Below are 23,023 nucleotides of genomic sequence, written 5' to 3' on the forward strand. Positions count from 1 at the left end.
ATCCATTAACACTATATGGTGTCCCTAGAAGGGTGGATTAGCTTAGTAGCTGTCGCGTTCTGATTTTCATAAGCAAGGGTTAATTTTTCAAATAATCTGTGGTTTATTTGTTTTTTCCTGTGTGTGCTGCTGCTTTCTTGGTTGTTTCGTCTTATTTCTCTTTTGTAGACACCTTTTTGATAATGTGACTGGGGAGAATTAGTGATGCGTGTAGCAAGAACATCACTTCATCATTCCTTTTTCTACGTTATCATGTAGTCATCCCAACAGCATACTTCTCAAAGTCAGTACCATCTCTGTGACCTCATCAACCGATTTCCGTGAAGCCTGGATATCTTCTTGACATGCCTGCACTTCAAAGCTCCCCTGACTTACCCTGTTCTTTATCTTACTGATATTTTCAAACTTTTAGGTATATTATATGTATAGAAAAAAAGCAAATCTCAGACATGTACAGCTCGTTGGATTTTCACAAATTAAACACGTTTTTATAATTAACATCCAGATACCATAATTGGATGTTACCAGCACTCTTGTATTACTGAATTTTATTTTCTTCTCTGTGTGCGTGTGGTCCCCTCTCCTTAAAACTAATTCTTTTCGTATTCATCTCCTTTCTGTTCTTTTAAGAAGTAAGTGGAATCTCTTAGCAGCCTGTAGCTTGATAAAAGTGCCTCATATAACCCTAGCCCTGTTTGCTTTTGAGAACATTATGACTATTATTGAAGAGTAATGATAGAAACTTTAAAATATTGGGGTTTTTTCCACCCTGCCAGCCCTTTAAAATTTCATGCTGTGATTTCCTTTCATCGTTGGTCCCAAAGTACATATTCCTTTAGCAATGGTTGACCTTTTTTTTTTTCCCTTAGTGTGTAAATTCAAGGCTCACAAAAGGTGTGCAGTGAGGGCAACAAACAACTGCAAGTGGACGACTCTGGCCTCCATCGGGAAGGACATCATCGAGGACGAGGATGGAGTAAGCCCATTCTGTCCCCGTCTCTCCCCAGCACCTCCGCTCTGTCATTCTCTGCTCCTGTGGAAATTAAGCGGGAGCGTCTATTATTAAAGTTACGGCAGAGTTAAGTGGGAGCATTTATTATTAGGATTCCATGGAAGGTTTTGGTTGATTGTGACTCTTTATTTTCAATTCAATCCTTCGTAGCTTCCTTCAGCTCTTAAATTTCGAGGGAAATTGTGTAAGGGCTTAGGAGTGGATGCTGTGCTGGGCTGGGCTCGAGGACCCTTGTCTGGCCAACCAAGATATTCTCTAAGGTTCAGCTCAGCTGTTTACCAGCTGTTCACTCCTCAGACTTTGGGTTCTCCCCTCAACAGTGCCCCCAGCCTTCAAAACCTTGCCTCCCTTCACCTTGCATGCAAATCTCTGATGACACTTCATAATCACTTTGGGATAATCCCCTTCCATGCCTTTCTTCTCAGCAAGACTACAAATCCCGAAGGGCAGGGCTTTAGTCTTAACTTATCGTTGTATCCCTACATTGCTCGGGACATAATAGATGCTCAATAAATGTGGGGGAAGTGAATGCATGCTGTGAATGATACATACCGCTGATTCCAGAGAGTAAGAAATCATTGTCTGTCTTCCCTTGGATAATGATGTCCTCCACTGTCTTTAATTTGACTTCCCTTTCTTCCTGCTGCACAGGTGGCTATGCCCCACCAGTGGCTCGAGGGTAACTTGCCTGTGAGCGCCAAATGTGCCGTCTGTGACAAAACATGTGGCAGTGTTCTCCGTCTGCAAGATTGGAAATGCCTTTGGTGTAAAACGATGGTGAGAGTTTTAGAATTGTTTTCCATTTAGCTAGTTTCTTTTTGTAACTTTTTCATGGGCAGAGCTGAGAATTTGTGGCTGAGCAGAGCCTGGTAGCACACACCCCCACTGTAAGGTTCACCTCTTTTCAAGATGCATTCCTCCCACTCTGTTTACTTCTGTCAGTGCCCTTTTGTGACACCTGCTCTCTCTCTATATTTCCTTTGTCTAAAACCCTCTTTCCCACAGTTTTATTATTTTTGATCATCTTTAGCCACCCTCAATGGTTTGCTGTTGTCAGCCTGTTGTATCACCTGTTGTACACAGAAAGGCACCAAAATTTGTTTTACATACAAAGTTTAATTTGGCTACCACGCTGTGTGTGCGCTCTGACAAAAAGAATACTGAGTTCAGTAGACCATGCACTGATATGATTTAAATTATAGGCATTTGTGTTATATAAATAAGTAAATGTTTAAAACTTCTCTGCATGTGCAAGAAAGCGGTGAGACACACACAGAGCAAAACATGGAGCCAACATGGGGCAAGGAATGGTCCCATCTACGCCAGACTGGGTGAGGACTGGGCTTCCACGCTGCAGGTGGGCAGTCAGAGCAGGAACTCAGGGTGACCTCGTGCCCCTCCGAGGGTGCTGGGGGGCTCAAGACCGCAGGACGAGGAGGCAGTCGCTGTTTGAGTGCTCACCTCAGCACTAGGCGATGCTGTCCGACTAGGTGGGTGACTGCCTTGCACTGGGGCTGAGTTGTTTGGTCTTGTTTTGCGTCTTGGAAGTCAGTCCCTTTCCCCCCAACGAAAAGGTGGAAAACCTTTGCTTTTAATAAGTACGACGAAGATCAGCAAATGTAAGAGCTACATGTTTGATGTGTTGATTTCATAATCAATGAGATTGATCTCATACGTCACGGAGGAAAAGTGCTACAATTTTTTAGTCAGGCTTGATAGGGAATCTTGTGTTTCTTTTTCATTTTTGAATCAAAAATGATTCTCTTTGTCCCCATGCTTCTGTTAGTCATCATCAGTTGCCCTTTTATTTCCATGGAGATTACTTTTTATTTCTTTTATCCCATTTAATATTAATAAAGACTATATTAGATGTTGCTCTTTGGATTTTTGCTGCAGTCCTAACCCTGAAAACCCTTATGCCACTCCTTATTTTAAAGAAGTGCTCCTGCAAACAAGATTGAAAATTAAGATTCCATCTCACCTAAGATTTACTTTTTGCAGGGACAAACACTGATGTATGTATCTACCACCAATTTTATTAGTCTGCATATACTGAAGTCTGTTTTTCTACTTCTGGAAGCTCAGCTCTTCTCTTTTTTAAATTTTTAAATTTTTTATTGCAGTGTAGTTGATTTACGTTAGTTTCAGGTGTACAGCAAAGCGATTCAGTTATACATATACATACATATGTATTTTCAGATTCTTTTCTATTATATGTTATTATAAGAAATTGAATATAGTTCCCTGTGCTATACAGTAGGTCCTTGTTGTTTATCTACCTTATATATAGTAATGCGTATCTGTTAATCCCACACTCTCAATTTATTCCTCCCCACTCTTTAGTAATCATAGTTTACTTTCTATGTCCGTGAGTCTGTTTTTAGTTTGTAAATAGAATTGGTATCTTTTTTTGAAGATTCCACCAATGAGAAATATCATGTGATAGTTTTCTTTCTCTGTCTGACTTATTTCACTTAATATGATAATCTCTGTGTCCACCCATGTTGCTGCAAATGGCGTTATTTCATTCTTGTTTATGGCTGAGTAGTATTCCATTGTATAAATATACCACAACTTCTTTATCCAGTTACCTGTTGATGGACATTTAGGTTGTTTCCATGTCTTGGCTATTGTAAGTAGTGCTGCTATGAACATTGCGGTGCAGGTGTCTTTTCAAATTAGAGTTCCCTCCAGATATATGCCCAGGAGTGGCATTTAGAAAGGTACTATTTAAGTTGTCTTTACATGCAGTATATAGGTCTGTACTTGCGGTTAGTGAGTAGTTTTAAATTTTACTAATTTTAACAGTATAAGTTCACTAAGTTTTTTACTTGCTCATGCTACTCACTCCCACCTTTTAAAAATATCACAAATAGGGGAGAAGTGTTATTACAGGTTATGGAAGGAGAGGTATTCTGGAATGCCTTTGCCCTCTTTTTTTTCCTGGCTGACTTAAATATCACCTTGGTATGAAATCATTTCTGCCCTGCCCTGTGTCAGTCAGACGTGCAGGTTTCTGGGCCACTATCACCTCTGTCACATTCTTCTTAACCTTGTACGTCTTACACTTTCATTTGTCTGTTAACATAGTATTTTGCCTTTAAAATATGAGTTTCTAACAGCAGAAAATATAGTGTCTAAACATAGTCATCTATGTTCAGAATGAACCAAAACCATAATTCCATAATCCTAATGAGTCAACTCCTAATTTTTCCAGCTGTTGTCCAGCCTCTGGACATAATTTTATCTTTTCTGTAAAAATAGTCAAGATACAATTTTATCTCTGCTTTTCTCATTTAACATTGTTATAAATATTTTTCTGTTTTGCTCTTTTTTAATTCCTTTTAAAACTATCTGTGCATGCTTCTTTTTTGAAAATCCATTTGGATTGTTAATCATTATAAGTCATAATAGGAAACTGTTCAAAAGGTCATTGGCAGAACAAGAATCACTATTAAATTTCAGTTACTTTCTCAGAAGTTTTGATAAATACGTGTTCAATTTATACACTAGTTTTCTAAAAGGACTAATGAAATAAAGCCATGTTAAATAAGTGCTTCATGAAATTTCTTCTTTTACTAATAAAACATTTAAAGGCTCTCTAGGTGAGAACATAAATCATTCTAAATTGCTTGGGTCCTACTTAATGTGTTAGCCTTGCTTGAGTGACGTTGAAACTTTTTTCCCTACAGAGTTAACACATTTGCTGAGTGCCTGTGATGTGTACCACTTAAGATGAGTGGGCGATGGTAGGACCCGATCCTTTTCCTTATAGAGCCAGAAGTCTAGCTGAGAAAATAGGCGTGGATGTACTTAAAAACTACAAAAACATGACAATGTTATAAAAGAGGTGTGGATAGAAAGTTATAAGATCACTGCAGAAAACAGCAGACACAGTAGAAATTGTGTTTACTTTCACTGAATTCTGTAAGAATTTTATAAGGTCAATGTCATCAGTTTTTCCTGTGGACAGTGATGACACATGCTGGTTCGCTCCCCACCTCCCTCCCTTTCTCCCCTCCTCCCTTACCTCCCTTCCTCTGCACGCCTTTCCCCTCTCTTCCTCTCTCCTTGCCTCCACCAGGCATTCAGTGACTCCATACTGCTTGCCTGAGACAATCATGGAAACAGGCTGCACGGGCCAAATCAAATTCCCATCTCTAACATGATTAGCTCATTCCTTCAAGGGATATTAAATATTATGCCATTAAAGTAATTTATGAGTTACTGAACATTTTGTGATGCACTTGGTCCTCATTTATCAGTTCCTTCGATATCATTTATGCCATAACAAAACAGTGATGTGTTTTTATGATTCTTGAAGGTTTCCTTCTTTGTTATTAGGTACACACTGCCTGCAAAGATTTATACCATCCTATTTGTCCACTTGGCCAATGTAAAGTGTCTGTCATACCTCCAATTGCACTCAACAGCACAGACTCTGACGGTATGTAGCAGTGGTGTAAGTGTATAATTTGAGCGTATGAATGTTGATAAGTACATCTCTTTACCTAGAATAAATAGAACTTGATGTCTAGAAATTGGTTATTCTGGTCAGTTTTTACATAATAATTCCATTTCAGTTTATTTAATTTATAAAAGAACATTTTAAAATTAAGGTTTAACATAGCTATAACAGTGGTGAAATTACATTGTATAAGATTTATAGATTTTACATTGAAGCAAATAAAGATCATTATTCTATAACAAAATGCAATCTGAAAAGGTTAATTTTTATCAGTGATTTTTTTTCTCCTCCAGAGTCGAAACTGCCCATTAGTGTAGCTCATATTTCAACTTGTTTTCCTACAATTTCAGCGCAGGAATTTGTATTCCTATAAATTCTCCCACTTCTTCCAGTATCTTACAGCTTAGTTGTAAGTACAGAAGAATATGTTTACAGCACTGGTTTGGGTTAGCATACTAATAACTTCCTTGTAAGCAAGCCAGATTACAAAATACCTTAATCATAAACCATCATTAATATTTTTCATCGATAAAGTGCCTTATGCTCTCCAAACTTTTTATATAAATTATGCCAATAGAGATTGTAAATATGAGGATATAAGCCACAGAAGATATGATTAACTTTGACTTGTGCTGTTAACAGCCCCTCCCCATAACCCTGATATATCAAGATTCTGTTATTTACTGTAAGGTTAAAGAATTTAAAATATTTTCTAAGGCCTTCTCAAGGAGCAGTTAAAATATTTTGTAATACTGAATATGAACATGAATTCTTTAACAAATGTGAATTTATAGACTATGATTGATTTCTCTTAATGATTAAGTATTGTTAAGGCAGGTGGTCAGTCTTAAATTATCTATGATTAATACTTTTACCATCTTTGGTATGATTTTACATTATAGAGCATACTTTAGAAGATATATTTTGTAGTCGTAGTATGTAAATAATAAGCCTATCTCCATTTGGAGGGCTAAATTTTAAGTTATTGTTAAAGTAATAAACAAGGTTCTTTATTTATGAATTTATCTTTTTTCCTGAAGTTTTGTTAATAATTTAAAAGAGAAAGCTGTACATACTGATCTTGTACTGTGTTTTTTTTTGTTGTTGTTTTTTTTTTGCAGGTTTCTGTAGAGCAACGTTTTCATTCTGTGTTAGTCCTCTGTTGGTTTTTGTCAATTCTAAGAGTGGAGATAATCAGGGAGTAAAGTTTCTTCGTCGATTTAAACAGTTACTAAATCCGGCTCAGGTGTTTGATTTAATGAATGGAGGTCCTCATTTAGGGTAATGATTATTGACAAATCTCATTTGAATGAAATGTTGCACTGACTGTGAAGTACGTTTGGCTTTTCAATTCACGAAAATTGTAGATTCAGCTAGACCTCTCTGTGTTGATCTTCCCACGCCTCCCTTTTTTTTAAAGCTCTAATTATAAATTTTAACACGACCATTTTGATATTTGTGTAACTTCCTTGTGTGCTGAAAATTCCAAAATTTGTTTAGAAAATACTTTAGGATGTGTCCTACATCAAACAACACAGTTTACTTAGCTCTACGAAAGAGCAACTTGTATAAATAGAGACATACCAAAAATAACCTTAGAAAATGATTTGTATGGAAGGCTAGTATTGATTTTTATATAATACAGATCATTGTTTAACCAAAGCACAGATTTTGTAGTAGGTCTCAAGGACAGGTCCTTAAGGATTTCAGACTCAGTTCACATAAATAACAAAAATAGTACTTTTGTTAATTGCTAGTTTCCAACTTTCTGGAACGTCACATAACCTAAAATTGGGGGGCGGGAATTAAATATATTTTCAATGAGGGAAATGCCTTGAGGCATTTTGAGTCCATTGTTAGTACATATGTATGATTTTCGTTGAACAGGTAATGTTGTGTCATCTGAACCAGGGACCTGCAATCTCCTTATGATTCACTGATGCCAACTCGGCTTTTCTCTTGAGCTCCACTGTCACCTTAACGCATGAACCCAGTAGAAATGGAGATTTTAGATATCAGTTCCTGAAAAGGCCTTTTGCATTTTGTGATTTAGCACTTTCCTGTCTTCTCCGTTTCTCTCCTCAGTCTCTCTATATGCCTCTTTTCACTTTTGTCCCTTCAGGGTCTTCCTTCTTGTTTCCACTGCCTTTTTCTTTCTGTCTCAGGCCCTTCTGGTCCCATGGTGTTGGTCTTCTTCATTTAAGTCCAATTCCTTCCATATGTGCTTGTACATCCCTTCTTTTCCCCTGTATGAGTCCGGGCACTTCCTCATCTGGCCTCTCTTCTCTCCTTTGTCACTTCCATTGATGGTTAGCTTTGTTTCCCTTGCTAGCACAATCTGTGTTATAATCCTTCATAGTTTTAATATCTTATATTCTTTTTTTTTTACTGAAGTATAGTCAGTTACAATGTGTCAATTTCTGGTGTACAGCATGATGTCCCAGTCATGCATATACATACATATATTTGTTTTCATATTCTTTTTCACTGAAGATTATTATAAGATATTGAATATAGCTCCCTGTGCTATACAGAAGAAATTTGGATTTTTTAAATCTATTTTTATATATGGTGGCTAACATTTGCAAATCTCAGACTCCCAAATTTACCCCTTCCCACCTGTTCCCCCCCCGTAACCGTAAGATTGTTTACTGTGTCTTTGAGTCTGTTTCTGTTTTGTAGATGAGTTTGTGAGTACTCTTTTTCTCTCTCTCTCTTTTTTTTTTTAGATTCCATATATAACTGATATATGGTATTTTTCTTTCTCTTTCTGGCTTACTTCACTTAGAATGACAAGCTCTAGGTCCATCAATGTTGCTGCAGCAAATGGCATTATTTTATTCTTTTTTATGGCTGAGTAGTATTCCATTGTATAAACATACCACAACTTCTTTATCCAGTCATCGGTCGATGGACATTTAGGTTGGTTCCATGTCTTGGCTATTGTAAATGGTGTTGCTATGGACATTGGGGTGCATGTATCTAATACTTTATATTCTTGACATTTACTTTTTCCATCCACCCCTTAAGATTTGAAGGCACTCCATTTGTGAAACTTCTTGATAGTGTCTCCGTAACATATTTTTTCGATTTCCCACAATAGTTGAGGTGTACCAAGGTCCATTCAGGAGGTGAGAAGTGTCAAAAGTTGAGATGAAGGAAGACAGAAGTAAAATGATGGACCTGAGACTAGGAGAAGAGGAGGAGAAAAAGCAACTAGAAGTATGACAGGGGTACACCAGTGAGGTTGGTGGGTCTCCGGAACTGCCCCAAAGGCCACCTCAGAGCATCAGTGCCCTGGGATCCCTGCCCTCTTTTGTAATATGCTGCGTATGGAAATAACATATCCTTATGAGGGAAAGAGAAAAATCACCCCATTTACCATTTTGTATCACTTACCTTTCATTCTCTTTCCTGGGTTCTGCTGCTTTTTCATTTTCTCGTTTCTCACTCCCCTGTCCTCCTAATTTATCTCCATTTCTACTTATAAGCTCCTTTCCTCTTTATGGTTGAGACGTTTTCTTGAGTTAAACATTGCACTCAAAGTAATTTCTGTAGTATAATTCACATTTAAGTAAGAATTCTCATATTTAACCTGAACGTGAATACCAATAAATAACAGAATGACCGAGAATTGGGGAAAGTGGTTTTTGATGTATTTATACTTAAATAAAGTAATTCTTGCTTTCAGTTTAAGATTGTTCCAGAAGTTTGACAATTTCCGGATTCTCGTTTGTGGAGGAGATGGAAGTGTAGGTTGGGTTTTGTCAGAAATTGATAAACTCAACTTGAATAAACAGGCAAGTGCTCATTCTTTTCATTGCTAGTTAACATGAATGTATCCTAATCTAGTAACCCAAGAAGTGCAGAAATGACATAGTCCCTATGTCTCAACTTGTCTGAGGTCTTCTGTGGGGCTCTCTTTCAGTGTCAGCTGGGAGTCCTGCCTCTGGGTACAGGAAATGACCTGGCCCGGGTTCTTGGCTGGGGAGGTTCATACGATGATGACACCCAACTTCCACAGATACTGGAGAAGCTGGAACGAGCCAGTACCAAAATGCTGGACAGGTAATAATAACAAATTCTCTTCTAAAACTAGGTGGAAAGTGGCATACTGATACCCTTTTAAAAAAAATATTTTATTTACTTATTACTGTATTATTTAATTATTTTATTCTGGTGGGAGGGAGGTAATTAGATTTGTTTATTTTTAGCAGAGGTACTGGGGATTGAACCCAGGACCTTGTGCATACTAAGCACACGCTCTACCAACTTGAGCTATACCCTCCCCAACCCATATCCTGTTTTGATAATTAAAGTTTTACTGACAGTAAGCCCATGAAGGCAGAGACTTCCCATCCTTGCCCACCCCTGAGATCTAGAACAGAGCCTGGCATGGAACAGACACTCAGAAAATACGTTTTGGGAGTGAATGAATGAGTTATAAAAACAAACAAAAAGCAAAAACCAAACAACCTGAGAAAATTGGTTTAATGAACCTATTATTTTAAAGATAGAGTTTATGTTGATAGTAATTACCTTTAACTGATATTTGGGTCAAAAATCTTAAATGGTTAATGAGGGCGGGAGGGAGTACGTCTGATGAGTATGATGAAGGCCCCATCATCTTCTGGTTTCATTAAAACTAAGAATGACACATAAACTTTAGATACGTTAGAGCATCTCTTCTTAATTATACATATTGAGGAGGAACTGAACCAGTAAAATATGAAATACTAAAAGAAAAAATCCTTTCCCAGGGACAGGGAAGCATTAGGAAGACAGCTTCATATGAAGGAACCATCACCGTGTTTACTGGATCCTTGAGTGCATCTTCTTAACTGCTTCCTCTCTAAATACCCCACATATAAAAAAGGCACCACAGGGTGTGTATGCTGAGTTCTGTGGAGGGGGCATTTAGAACTGGGGTGTGGGGAGCAGTCAGGACGCAGTAAGCAGTCACCTCCAGCATCAGTAGAAGGCGAATATCAAGATCTCATAACCTGGAGCTCATATGAATCAAAACAACTTTGATAGGATTAGCCATCTGTGGAACTCTTCCCGAAAATAACAAAATCTCATCAGGGAGCCACCAATCTAAAATGTAATTACTCTAAAATAAGCTATAACCTAATTAATTGTAACCTCGCCTGTCATAAGGTAATGCTGTCACGGCTGATTCTTTGGCTGACAGGATATTTTAAAAGAAAGCTGGACGTTCGTCTGTGTTTATCCAAAACAAGTCATGAGAGGGGTCCCCCAGTAGTTTGGGAGCAGAAAGTGGACTCAGTATCCAGTCTTTGAGGGAGGCTGGAGGTGATTTCCCAGATGACTGCCCAATTCAGAGCTTTCCAAACCACACAAGGTATTTTAAATGGCTTTTTGTTGTCAATTTAAATACCACTCTTCCCCACATCCTTGGAAACGCTCTGAGGCATTTCCTTTGCTCTGACTGTGTGCTTTTCCCTCGTATGTTATAAAAATTAACTTCTCCAGGTGGTTAGCCAAGAAATAGCACCCCCATGGTAAAATTCCTTAATTCAGACCAGCAAAAAAAAAAAGAAAAACATACACACAAGAAAAAAAATCAAAGTGGATTGAAAAACCTTGGACTATTGTCAGAAACACAGAAATATTTTGTTCTTTCTTTATTAAAGAATATGATTTGTAAAGACCAGGTGAAAAAAAATGGATGTTTCATAATATTCCACATCCTAGAAGCTTTTTTATATATATTAATTTATTTGATCCTCAAAACGACACTGTGGTTTTGGCTAAGAAAAGCATTATTATGACTGTTTTACAAAGATGAAAACTGAGTCTTGTGGAGACCGTGGGAGGAAGGAATGACTGATAATTTTTGTCCACCTGGCACTTCATCTCGTTTAATTCTCACTACACACTTAGAGATGGCTAATATTTTATCATCTCCATCTTACAGGTAAAAAGGCTCAGGAAGATTTTATATTATTGGTGTCACATAGCTAAATAAGTGGTTGAATTGGCTCTCTAAACCCCAGTGCAGACTCTGCTTCCCAGGGGCTTTGCTCAGCGCCACACTCTCTTTTTAATGCACGTGCTCACCAAATGGGTCCTTACCTTCTGGCGTCCAATAGGCAATAGCTGGTACCAAAAGGCATCCCTCCCTGATTCCTGCTGCCACTTGCTCATGTTCCTTCTGCCCCAGCCATTACCTGTCAAGGGAAGAAGGTTAGCTTGGAAGGTGCAAGGAACTTAAGACGTGTGGGTGGATTTCTTTCCCATTTCTTTAACTGTCCTTTAACCCGAGGAGTATTTCCAGCTCTCTGGGACTTGACTATCATGTTTCCAATTGTGAGTTTCCCTATTTGAAGTTCACAAAGTGTAATTATTTTATTTGTTCTCAGTATTACATCTGTTCTCTGCACTTAAATATAAGCTTTATTAGGGAAATTTTACTCAATTTTGTATTTGCAGACTCTGGAATACTGTCTGTCACTTTGAGACGTTCAGTACATATCTGTTGCACAGATGGATGAACGAATGAATGGCTTTTTGTGATCAAATATATATAGTATATTCATGTCAAGAGTTGAGTAGTAGCTATACTCAACTATTTAATTTACACATCTTAATATGTAACCTATGTCTTTTGGGGAATTTTCTCAGAATTTTCGTTTTTATGCAAAGACATTAGTCTGAATGATATACTAGTTTCTATTTAAATACTGATGCTAACCTTGGGATTTTCCTCCAGGTTCTATCACTGGCTTCCACTGTGATGTGCTTTTCTTAAAATTCATTTGTCAAAGTTCTGCTTTTGTTATGCTTTGTGTCTTGGAAAAATCTTTAACCACAAACTGTTACTGACATTGATAATGTCCTTTCCCAAATATCCTTCCCCAATCTTGAAACTGCGATTTTAGATAGAAGACTGGATTTATCTGGAATTGACTGCTTTTCTCTAACACCAAATGATTCAATGTCTGGTCTGACATTAATATTTACAGCCAATTGAAATACATGTGCTTCAATGACATATTATTTCTATTAACATTTTCCTCTCAATCCCACGCTTACTTTCTTAATGTAAGAAGGGAGATTTAGCTGATTTTCATTTCATGGCTTTATAAGCTGACTGGGCAAGACTGTTACATCAGAATGATTTACTTTTCATAGGTCATATGCATTTGTTTAATCTAGGACACTGTTTTAGAATTTCAGGCTGTGACCCATAGTTAGAAACTGCAGTTAGCATTATTTAAAAAGTGAACCAGAAAGAAATAGAAGTCAGAATGCATTGCACCGAGTGAGGAGGGGAGGTGTTGTTACATCTGTGCATTTCTCTCTGTGGGCCATGGCCTTAACATGTTGGGAGGTCATTAGAGAATTGGTAAGATATGGAAATCATAGGCTGTGAATTCAGCATCTCATGAGATTACCAAAACTCCATCTCTTCCCATATTTGGTTGTTTTAGAACACAGTAAACCATAGTTCATGAATAGATATGCACATATGTGTGTTTGAGGTGAGAACAAAGTCAGTTTATTAAATTTTAAATGAATCTTAGACCAAAGTTCTTCTCCTTTCAGGTGGAGTATAATGACCTATGAACTCAAATTGCCACCAAAGTCTTCTCTACTTTCAGAACCTCCAGAAGCATCTGAAGAATTTTATGTAAGACTTTAATCCTTTACGTATTTATCATTTGAAAGTGGGGGTGAGTGTCTTGAGCAATTAAAAAAAAACCTTATAAGATATGGTAGCATGTTTACTTAATTGTAATTTTTTTTGAATTTGAAGTTTGGTCTCATTGACTGCTTCTAGTCCTCTCCCCCAGAGGAAAGAATTCTTATTACTGTGTGGGCTAGAGTCCTTCCAGGACACCCACCCTAGGTGTGGGAATTCAGCCACGTCACTCGCCCTCATGGGCTTCCGTTACCTCATCCGGAGAGGAGGCCACATGTTGTGAGGATTACAGGAGGTGATGAGTGTGTGGAAAGTACCAGGCGTGCAAGATCCGTTGCTCCCACCCCTGATCGTTCATTCCCCTACCCGCCTGCTTCCTCTCATCCACAGGGCTCCGGGGAAGCTGGCTGATGCCGGGTTCCTGTTAGCTTTTACTCATCTTCTGCTTCAGCCTGATTATCAGGTGTTCACCCAACTCCCTTAAATAATCCCCAAACGCATCAGTACTTGTACCCATAATGTTGTAGCGTATCTCTCTTCCTGCCTCGCCTGCTGTGTGGAGGGTGCATCGGAGCAGGTCTCTAGGTTAAGCCTGTTTATCAAGATCAACCAAGGAAGACAGTGCCCTTCATTCATTCCATCCCTGCTACAGACCATTAATAACTTAGTTTTCATACCTCCCTAAAGATTCAGCATTCTGATTCAATCTCAAAGTACTGGAGACTTAAGACAGAGCCTAATTTTCAAAGGATTATTCGCAGACTCACTAAGACCATTTGAGCTATGAGAGCTTCTTTTTCCCTCTAGGAAAATTCATCTGTTTCTTTTACAGTGGAAATCTTTGCCACTAAGAAAATTATGAACTTGTCGAAACTAAGGAATGATTACCAGAAACGTGGGTTATTCCTTAAAGAAGCTAATTGTATTTAAATTTTTTCCCTGATTTAAAAGTAGCAACAACTGCTTCTAAAAAATTTGGAAAACTCAAAAATACATCAAAAAGAAAATTAAAAGTTTACCTATAGCCCTGCCACTCAGAGATAATTACTATTAAAGATTAGTGTATTTACTGCTTTATTTCCAGCAGCATTTTTGTTTATTAATAGTATTTTATCCAACTAGAAACATAATGCTTTTTATAGGAGCCAATCTTTTTTCTTAATAGTATTTTTTTGAATGTTATTAGTCTCCAAAGAGACAAAAGAGAGGGATTCTTTTGCACTATTTACTTCAAAAATATATATTTCCTAGCATATAAAATGAAGGTAGACAACTTTACTTTTATCACATATGTGATCACTAACTGTGAGATACAATTGTAACTACACAGAAGGAAGCTGTTTTTTTTTTTAAATATAAAAAGGTTTTAATGGAACTTCATTTAGTTTGGTTTCTTTTTAAAATATTTTATCACATGGGGATAGCGTGCCTTAAGATTACAGGTTGAAAGAGTGTGGCATCATTCTGATTTTGCCTTGAAAACTACAGTAAAAGATTTCTTCTTTCTTCTTAGGCTCAACCTAATTTTCGAGCTTATATTTTTTTAAAGTAAATATCTATTTTGGGTTCCTTTATGCGTGACTGTGAAATTATTATTGTTTTTCCAGTTTTCCTTAAAAAGACACAAAATGCAGTTGATTTTCCTATCTTATTAACTGTTAGCTTTCCCCTGGCACTGTAGAATTATAGAGCTTAAGAAATTGTGACGGTTTTACTGATTAATTCCTTATGGCCATAATTAAATGATCTTATTTGCTGTTGTACTTTTTACACATTGGAAGAATAGGGATTCCATGATTTCCTTCAGTAGCAATGACGGTACCATTGTCCAATCTGATTCTAAGGTTTGAGGTGTATACAGTGCCCAGAGGCTCACAGTTAGTTATTTAAGAATGAAATAAGATATTATTTTTTCTTTTAATTTATGTGTATTATTTTTCTCAAATGATTATGAAGTTGTTAGGGCATAAATACTTATTAATTTGTTCAGACTTAACTACTTTTAAGTATTTCTTTTAGCCTAGGGGCACTGTGATGAAATTATTAAGACACTAATGATGCCATGAGCCTAGAAAGTTTGGGAATCTCTGGTCTTGTGGGAGGGACAGATAGGAAAAGATCAGCAATGTTTAAGTTATTTTCAGGTGTAATCGCCACACAGAAGAGAGGGTTCTTAGCCTGGCAAGTTCAGTGAAGTGTTTACAGAGGAGGTTGTACCTAAACCGGGTTTTCAGCACAAAACAGAGAAGGAGGAATTAGCCAGTTGAAAAAGAGCATTCCGCAGAGCTTGATAGTAAGGCTCTTGGTACATTTGGGATGCTACAAGTAATTCTGTAGAGTTAGAGCTTACGGTGCAAGGGAAGAGCATCAAAAGACAGGGCAGAGCTGAGGAAAGAAGAGTTTGGATCATGGAGAGTCTTAGGAATTATGGAAGCTCTTGCCTGTTAGCTGAATAGTTTTGACTTTCTAAGAACACTGAGACATGTTAAGTGGGGATGTGGCATGATCAGATTTGCACTTTAGAAAAAAATCACTGTGCTGTGAAGTGGAGAATGATCTGAAAAAGGGGCAGGAGAGACAGAGGAAGCCCAGGCAGGCGGCTGTTAAAATGATGTACTTGAGAAATGATGAAATTTGCATTTGACAAATACAGTTAAGCATAGACCAAGACTTGCTTGGTCAGCAAGTGGGGGACAGTACAACGGGGTAGGACCCGTCCTCACCGCTGGGCCCCTCGCTTGTCTGCAACTCTTTAGCTGTGGGTCTTAGGCAAATCACTCCACTCACCCAAGCCTTAGGTTTCGTGGCCATAAAACAAGATAATCAATGGGATAAATACATAGAGTACTCAGTCACAGTGCCTGGTACACAGTAAAAAATGTCAACTATTATCATTACTTCCAAATGCTGCTTAGTGACTCCATAATCGTTTTATAAGTGACATCCATAGTTTTATCCTTGGATGTGGAGGTTATTTCATTTTCCTCTGGAAGAGGTTATATTCATTGCCTTTGGTTATTTTTAATGGACAAAAACTTGGATTTTTAAATTTAAATTCAAATGGAATTAATGATAGTTGTCCCCTACCTTCTTAGGCTTTTTGACAATCTACCCTGTAGGAAAAAAAAATATGAGGTCAATTTCTTGGAAGAGTATTTTCTTTTTTGCTCTTTTAGAAGATATATTTTTATTTTTTTCTAATCTGAACTGTAAAGGTGTAGTTTTTAATGTTTAGACCAGGGATCAGTAAGTGGATTTGTGAGTCAATGCAATATTCTGTGAAACTTTGAGTTTCCTCCCTCCTCTCCTTTCTTTCATGTGAAATTTCTTTTCCATACGTGGTCTGCCTTTGAAGGACAAAAGATAGACGCTTAAAAGAATAGGACAGTGATTAGACACCGGTGGCCCTGGTTGTAAATCAGGACTAAGATCCCTTTGGGAAGAGGGTAGTCAGGAAGGCTTGTGGGATGGGGGAATGTCAGTAATTGAATCTTCATTTAAGTCTGAATAAACTGCTGCAGATTGATAAAAAGCAATGAAAATGCGTCAAGTAGGAGGGTAAAGGAGGCCAGCTTGAATAGAGCAGATGGCTTACTCTGGGCATTTTTGAGCTGTGTGACATGGAATATAGTTGAGGCAAACATATGATGGATGGCTCTGAGTATGAGGCTGTTTAATTATTGTGCACATTTTTACACATTAAAAAGATGTGTTCTTTAAACAGAATGTTACCATTTGAGTCAAACAGATAAGGGGGTATGGGGCTCCTTTAGCATTTTGATTATTAAATTATTTGCGAGAAATACTTACTTATGTGATTGTATGACATGCATTCAGCATTTTTTAAAATTTTTGTTGAATTGTACATACAGAAAGGTGCACATATCATAAACATACAGTTTGATAAATTTCCACAAACTAAATGAACCCGTGTAATCAATACCCAGACACAAGGCAGCATTACCAGTACCCCCAAGCCCCGTTTTCATTCACCACCCCCACCTCCCACCCCAGTAACCACTAGCCTTCCTTTCTAACAGCATAGATTAATTTTGTCTGTTTTTGTATTTTATAAAATAGAATCATTTTGTGTGTATACACTTCTTTGTCTCTGAATTCTTTCCCTAAATATTATGTCTATGAGATCCATAGTGACATGTCATGCATTCTCATTGCCCTATAGAATTCCATTCCATGAGTATATTACAGTTTGTTATCCATTCTACTATTGATTAGATGCTGCTATGAACATTCCAGTTCCTGTCTGGCGGTGCAGGCACTCTGCCCTTCTTTTGGGTATAGATGTAGAATTGCTGAGTCCTACACTATTAAGCATACATTCAGCTTTAATAGAGACCACCCAACAGCTTTCTGCAGTGTTGTATCAATTTGCACCCCCACCAGCAGTGTATGAGAAGCCCGTGTCTCCACAACCTTGCCAGCACTTGGCATATTCGAGCCATCGTTGTTGTTTTCGTGTTAGCTGTTCTGCAGGGACGTAGTGGTACTGTATGGTGGTTTTAGTTTCTATTTGCCTGATGGCTGATGAGGATGGTCACCGTTTCATCTGCTTATGGACCATGTGTATATCTTCCTCTTTAAATTTCTAGTCTTTTGCCTGTTTTTATTAGGTTGTCTGGCTTTTTTTTTGTACTGACCTATATTATAGGAGTTTTTTTTCTTATTTTCAGCTATTTGACATTAACAAAATTTTTAAAGGAGTTTGTGAATTTTTCTGAGACTCTGAATTAAAGAATTCTAGAAACTAAGATCCTTTCCTAGAAAGGAAATATTTGTCTATTTTGTAGAATGACTCTTTCATATATATTATATATTTCATTAAAGCCATTTATGTTTCATTATAGCCATTGCCCTGTATCACATGTTATAAATAGTCCCATTTTCAAGGCAAAAATGAGTTGTATAAATGCCAGCAACAATAATACAGTGTAGATTTTTTATTTTTTCAGATGACAATTTATGAAGACTCGGTTGCAGCTCATCTTACAAAAATCCTCAATTCTGATGAACATGCAGTGGTCATATCATCTGCCAAGTGAGTTTTGGAACTTAAGCCATGAAGTAGTTATATGGTGACAATGAAAGGAAAGCTGCTTCCTACCACTTATGTCATTTCTTTGTGATTTTGCCCCAAAATCTCTGCAAAGTAGGTTGTAGAATTAGTTATACTAAATTTGCACTGGTTTTTAAAAAGTCACTTTAGCATCTTATCTGCAGTTGAGTGTATTTAGAGAGTATTTCTTGAAGCTAAATTTGAAACCTTTTTGTCAAAAAGGTGTAATTAAATGTTGAGAGTTTAATTAATCTAGTTCCTATTTTAAAGAAACACTTCTGATTAATTATAATATAAAAAACACATTTTACTATAATTCATTATTTCTGTAAACACTACTATCTAGGAACTGTTTCCATCAGGAAAAGGGAAATGATGGGAGTTTTCAAAATGGCATTTCTCAGCATATTTAAATTATGTAATTATATTTTAATTCAAAGTTATCAGATTCAAAGTTATCATGATTCCATACATGGAGCCAAAGCTACTTGATTTGGCTCAAGTGTTGCCTGGCTGGAACTTAGTGTTTAGTCCTGAAGCATCCTATCCTGCTGTCGTGAGAACTGAAATGTCAAGTATGGAAGAGAAACTCACTAAAATTTTCAACTGATAAGCAAAAGTAAGAGCGTGGTCTAGGATTCTGGCTTAGCAAGCAAATATTACTGATATATAGAAAGAGGAGAGAGACAAGAAGAGAAGAAAGGGAGTGGGGAAGTAGTGGAGGAGAAAATACACAAACTTCAGTATGTTATACACTTAATTTCCAAAGAAGTCCTGGGAAGACAAGAGAAATCATTATAAACAAATTTGCTTGTGAAAAAAGTGCAAACGTAGTGACTGTTGTTTTCGATGCCATAACCCCCAGGAACAGGAGGCAGGACTGGGCAGTAGGAAGAGAGTTGAACAGCGTAAGACAAGGGAAGCACATTGTTGCCCAGACTGATGGGCTCCAGACGCTCTTTGTTTGATGGCAGTACTGCGGGCGGGTTTTTTGCTTGATGCCACAGTTGAGTTTTTCTTACTTAGTGGTAACTGCTTTACGGGGAAATGTACAAATCTCCAGTTTGTCCCAGGCTTTAGCATTCCCTATTGTCTTTCTCATCCTGGGCTGAATTCATGTACCAAAGTTACTTCCTTAGGTACCTAAGCTGCTTCTACGAGGAAGACATTGATATTTGCCGTCCCTGCCCCAGGAGTCAAATTCTTTTTTATAGGACATTTTAGAGGACATTGCTAGAAGAGACAGAAAGTCGAAATGGAACCTTTTAAAAGTATAACAAATTATAGAATGATTCTTAAGTAAATATTTTATCTCGCTACCTTTCTTGTTTCAAATGTTAGCAAAGCCTTAATATTGGCCTTGGTGTGTTTAATGTGTTTGATTACTGCCTCTTACATTTTGTATATTTTTTCCTTTTATTTTTTAACTAAGATTATAATTGATTTATAACATTGTCTTTTTTGAATAAAATTTTATGCAGAATCCCAATATTAAAAATAAACAAATTCTATTTTGTTGGCATTAATAAATTGGATAGGATTAAATTATTAGTTATTTATGAGAAAAAATAAGCAATAAGGTTATAGGTGACAGTTATAGTTTTATATTTGATGCAGTTTCCAATTATTTCTGTATTTTAATTATTTCTATATTATATTTTGTCATGGTTGTAAGGATGCCATTTTTATTTAATTGAAGATAATTTCCTTGCAACCATGTATCCAAAATAAAATACAGAAATAACCGGAAACTACATTGAATATAGTGCAAGATTTGCACAAAAATAATGAATTCTAAAGTGAAAGCTAATATATTTATATTGTTTTTCTCTAATATCTCTAAAGATTTAAGAGCATTTTAAAATTCTATTCTCTATTTCTAAATGAATTTTGAATCAGGCATTTATGGAATCCTTGAAGTGTTTCTGAAAAACAGCTCTAAAGCCACTGAAGTAAGTCACAGTGTTGTAAGTCTCAGGTCCTAAATGAGATTCAGCCATTTTTCTGGCTTTGTGATCTGTGTCTGTTTTATCAAGGATAAGAATGGAAAGAATGCCTATCCCTCATGGAACTGTTAGAATTAAGTTGCGTAATGAAATAAATATAGATCCTATAAACTACAGAGTGCTGTATTACGTTGTGATGGCATCACTTCATGTTTTCCCAATTGCATTTCAAATATTTTCTTAGACGTTGGCCTGGCTCCTCACCGAGGCGCTCCTCCTAGCCTTGGCTTCGGATTTCTCCCTGACAGGCTCATTTGCCTTTAAGCAGATTCTCTTCCAACCTTGGTCCCCTCTTGTTACTCATCCAACCACCCTACCTTTACAACCCCAGATTAAAATTCTAGAAGTTTTGCCATAAAGAGTTTCAAGAGAAGAAAGAGGGGGACAACATGTGGTAACTTTGTCCCAGTGATATAGTATATTTTTACATTAATTTTTGTTACGGACTTTTTTCAAACATACAGAAAAGTAGAGACACCAGTTATAATGATTTCCCACCACACGCATCACTCAGCTTCAGGACTTATCAACATGTTGTCATCTGCTCCCCACTTTCTCTTGCTAGAGTATCTCTAAACAAATCCCAGAAATCATTTTATTCCACTTTCAGTATGTATAGCCAATCATCTTTTTTAAGTCTAATAAAATTAATAATAATTACTCAGTCCATATTCAATTTCCCCTAATTGTTTTGACGTGTTTTTTTTTTCTTCAAGCAGTTGATTCGTTCAAATCAAAATCCAAACAGGGTTCACATCTTGCACTTGGGTTTTATGTCCGTAAGATTTACAAAATCTATACTAGTTCTCCCTGCTTTAAAAAACAATGTGTTATGGAGGCTTGACATACACACAGTAAAGTGATCAAATGATAAAGGTACAACTTAGTGATTAGAAAAAAATAATACACACACATATTCACGTACACGTTCTTTTAACCACCACCTAGGTAAAAATAAAGAACTCCCTTCTTTGGTTAATGCCATTTACTTGTTGAATGGGACAGTATTAAGGCAGAACGTTTTAACTAAACCTCTTATGTGTGTTTATATTTATTTCATAAAATAGTAATTCTCAGTAGCCTAAGCTATTTTTAACTTCTTTAAAATGTTGAAAATGCTGATGGAAAAGCTGTGTTTCATCAGCATAGCTAATATATAGGTTAAAAAATGTAGGCAATCAACATAAAGCCAACATTTCTTTGACTTGGGAATTTTGTCAGTTCGGTGCGGTCACATGAGTTATTTTCCGAGATTCTGAAGCACTAATTAGTATGGACATCGTTTATTCATAAAAATAAAAAAACAAGTTATTAAGTCAATGCAGTTTATGCTGTAGACAAAAGTTCTCAGAAAATGGGATCATTAGCAGGAAAAAATAGTAAGATTGGAACCATTGTCCTATAACCATAGAATTTTAGATTTAGAATCTATCTTAGAGATAATTTAGGCCAACCCCCTCACTGAAAAATGAGGTAGAATATGTTAGAATCTTTCCTCAGAGCACATCGTAGCTAGGGGTTTTAATATATTATGTATTGATACTTGTCAGGCACCTTTAATTTCTGATTGGAACTTGTTTGTATTGGATGAAAAATAATTTTTCGCATAGTATGATCCCTGCCTACCAATATGTGGTTCTTTTTGGGCACCATTGCCCTGTTTTTCTTAGTGTAGCATTGCATGTTTTCTTGTCATTTACCCCTATTTAAAAAAATAAGTGGAAAACTGATAAATGAAGGTACTGCTACTGGCGATGTGTAGATCTCATAAATGTAACATAATTGAGGTGATGGTGGAAATCACCCAACATGCTACCTGGGGACAGTTGTTAGCGTCAACTGAATATCTGGTGCCCACATTTAATTGTGTTCAGCTTGGAAGGGAGAGAATAAAACAAAACAATGAATTGAACAATGCTGGAAAAATCTCATCCAAGTTATGACTAACATTAATTAAAGATGTAATTAGGAATTTAAAATATTTTTAGCTCTGTGGGAAGACGCATGTTCTACTTTCATTTATTTGATTTTTTGCACGTGTTTTCTGGAAGTCTTTATGTATTAAAGGGAGAAACTGTATCAGCTGGAAAATGTCTTTTGTGTTACTATAGTAAATGCATCTTAAAATTGTTTTCCCCAGGCGAGGGTATAGCTAGGTGGTAGAGAGAATGCTCAGCATGCACAAGGTCCTGGGTTCAATCCCCAGTACCTCCTCTAAAAGTAAATACATTTAAAAAATAGAATAAATAAAATAACCTAATGACCCCCCCATGGCCCCCCCAAAAAACCAAAAAAAAGACGAAAAAAATTTTTGTTTTTCCCCAATTTGCAAATTCTCAGTTGGTGTGACTCTGAAATCATACCCTTTTTAAGTATGCATTTGATTTCTACTTTAAAAACCCTACATTCACTATTTAGGTGTAACAGGAAGTTAATTCATTTCTCCAGAATATAAATATCCTCTGTCTTCTGGAATGTGGAACTTAATGGACCATGAAATTCCCCCAACTTATGTGGCAAGCATTTCTCCTAACACAGGATCGCGCTCTCTCCTGCAGCCTCTGTCTGCCTAGCAACGTGGCACAACTGGGGAAGCTCTTCTTCTGCCCCTCTCATTCCTAGGCTGGTGACCCACCGGTTCTGTCCCTAGGAGTTAATGAAATACCAGCAGCAGTGGCTCTGATAATGTCATGGCATATGCAGTTTTACAAATCCAAGAGAAAATTTTCTCGAGACAGTGTTGTAATAATAAGACCTCTATTTTGGAGTTCCATAAACATGAGGGAAAGCCACT

The 23,023-nt window shown here is 37.0% G+C and overlaps 1 protein-coding gene and 1 non-coding gene across 9 annotated transcripts in view; one reads left to right on the forward strand and one right to left on the reverse strand.

Moving 5' to 3' along the window:
* The window catches only part of DGKH (diacylglycerol kinase eta), a 154,193-nt gene that overhangs the window by 84,545 nt on the left and 46,625 nt on the right, over positions 1 to 23,023 (forward strand). For all 8 annotated transcript variants that reach the window (XR_010383610.1, XM_031466059.2, XM_031466063.2 and 5 more), the window contains exons 7-14: positions 870 to 976; positions 1,664 to 1,789; positions 5,357 to 5,459; positions 6,602 to 6,761; positions 9,172 to 9,280; positions 9,409 to 9,548; positions 13,053 to 13,137; positions 18,120 to 18,205. Coding sequence is in view for 7 of the 8 variants with exons in the window: in XM_031466059.2 (XP_031321919.1) it covers positions 870 to 976; positions 1,664 to 1,789; positions 5,357 to 5,459; positions 6,602 to 6,761; positions 9,172 to 9,280; positions 9,409 to 9,548; positions 13,053 to 13,137; positions 18,120 to 18,205 (916 nt within the window). In the remaining variant the exon portion in view is untranslated. The remainder of the gene's footprint in view (positions 1 to 869; positions 977 to 1,663; positions 1,790 to 5,356; positions 5,460 to 6,601; positions 6,762 to 9,171; positions 9,281 to 9,408; positions 9,549 to 13,052; positions 13,138 to 18,119; positions 18,206 to 23,023) is intronic.
* Positions 9,695 to 9,769, reverse strand: TRNAT-AGU (transfer RNA threonine (anticodon AGU)). Its single transcript has one exon. It is a non-coding gene; the product is annotated as a tRNA-Thr (tRNA).

This window comes from Camelus dromedarius, chromosome 13 (genome assembly GCF_036321535.1).
Source record: "Camelus dromedarius isolate mCamDro1 chromosome 13, mCamDro1.pat, whole genome shotgun sequence".
NCBI lineage: Eukaryota > Metazoa > Chordata > Mammalia > Artiodactyla > Camelidae > Camelus > Camelus dromedarius.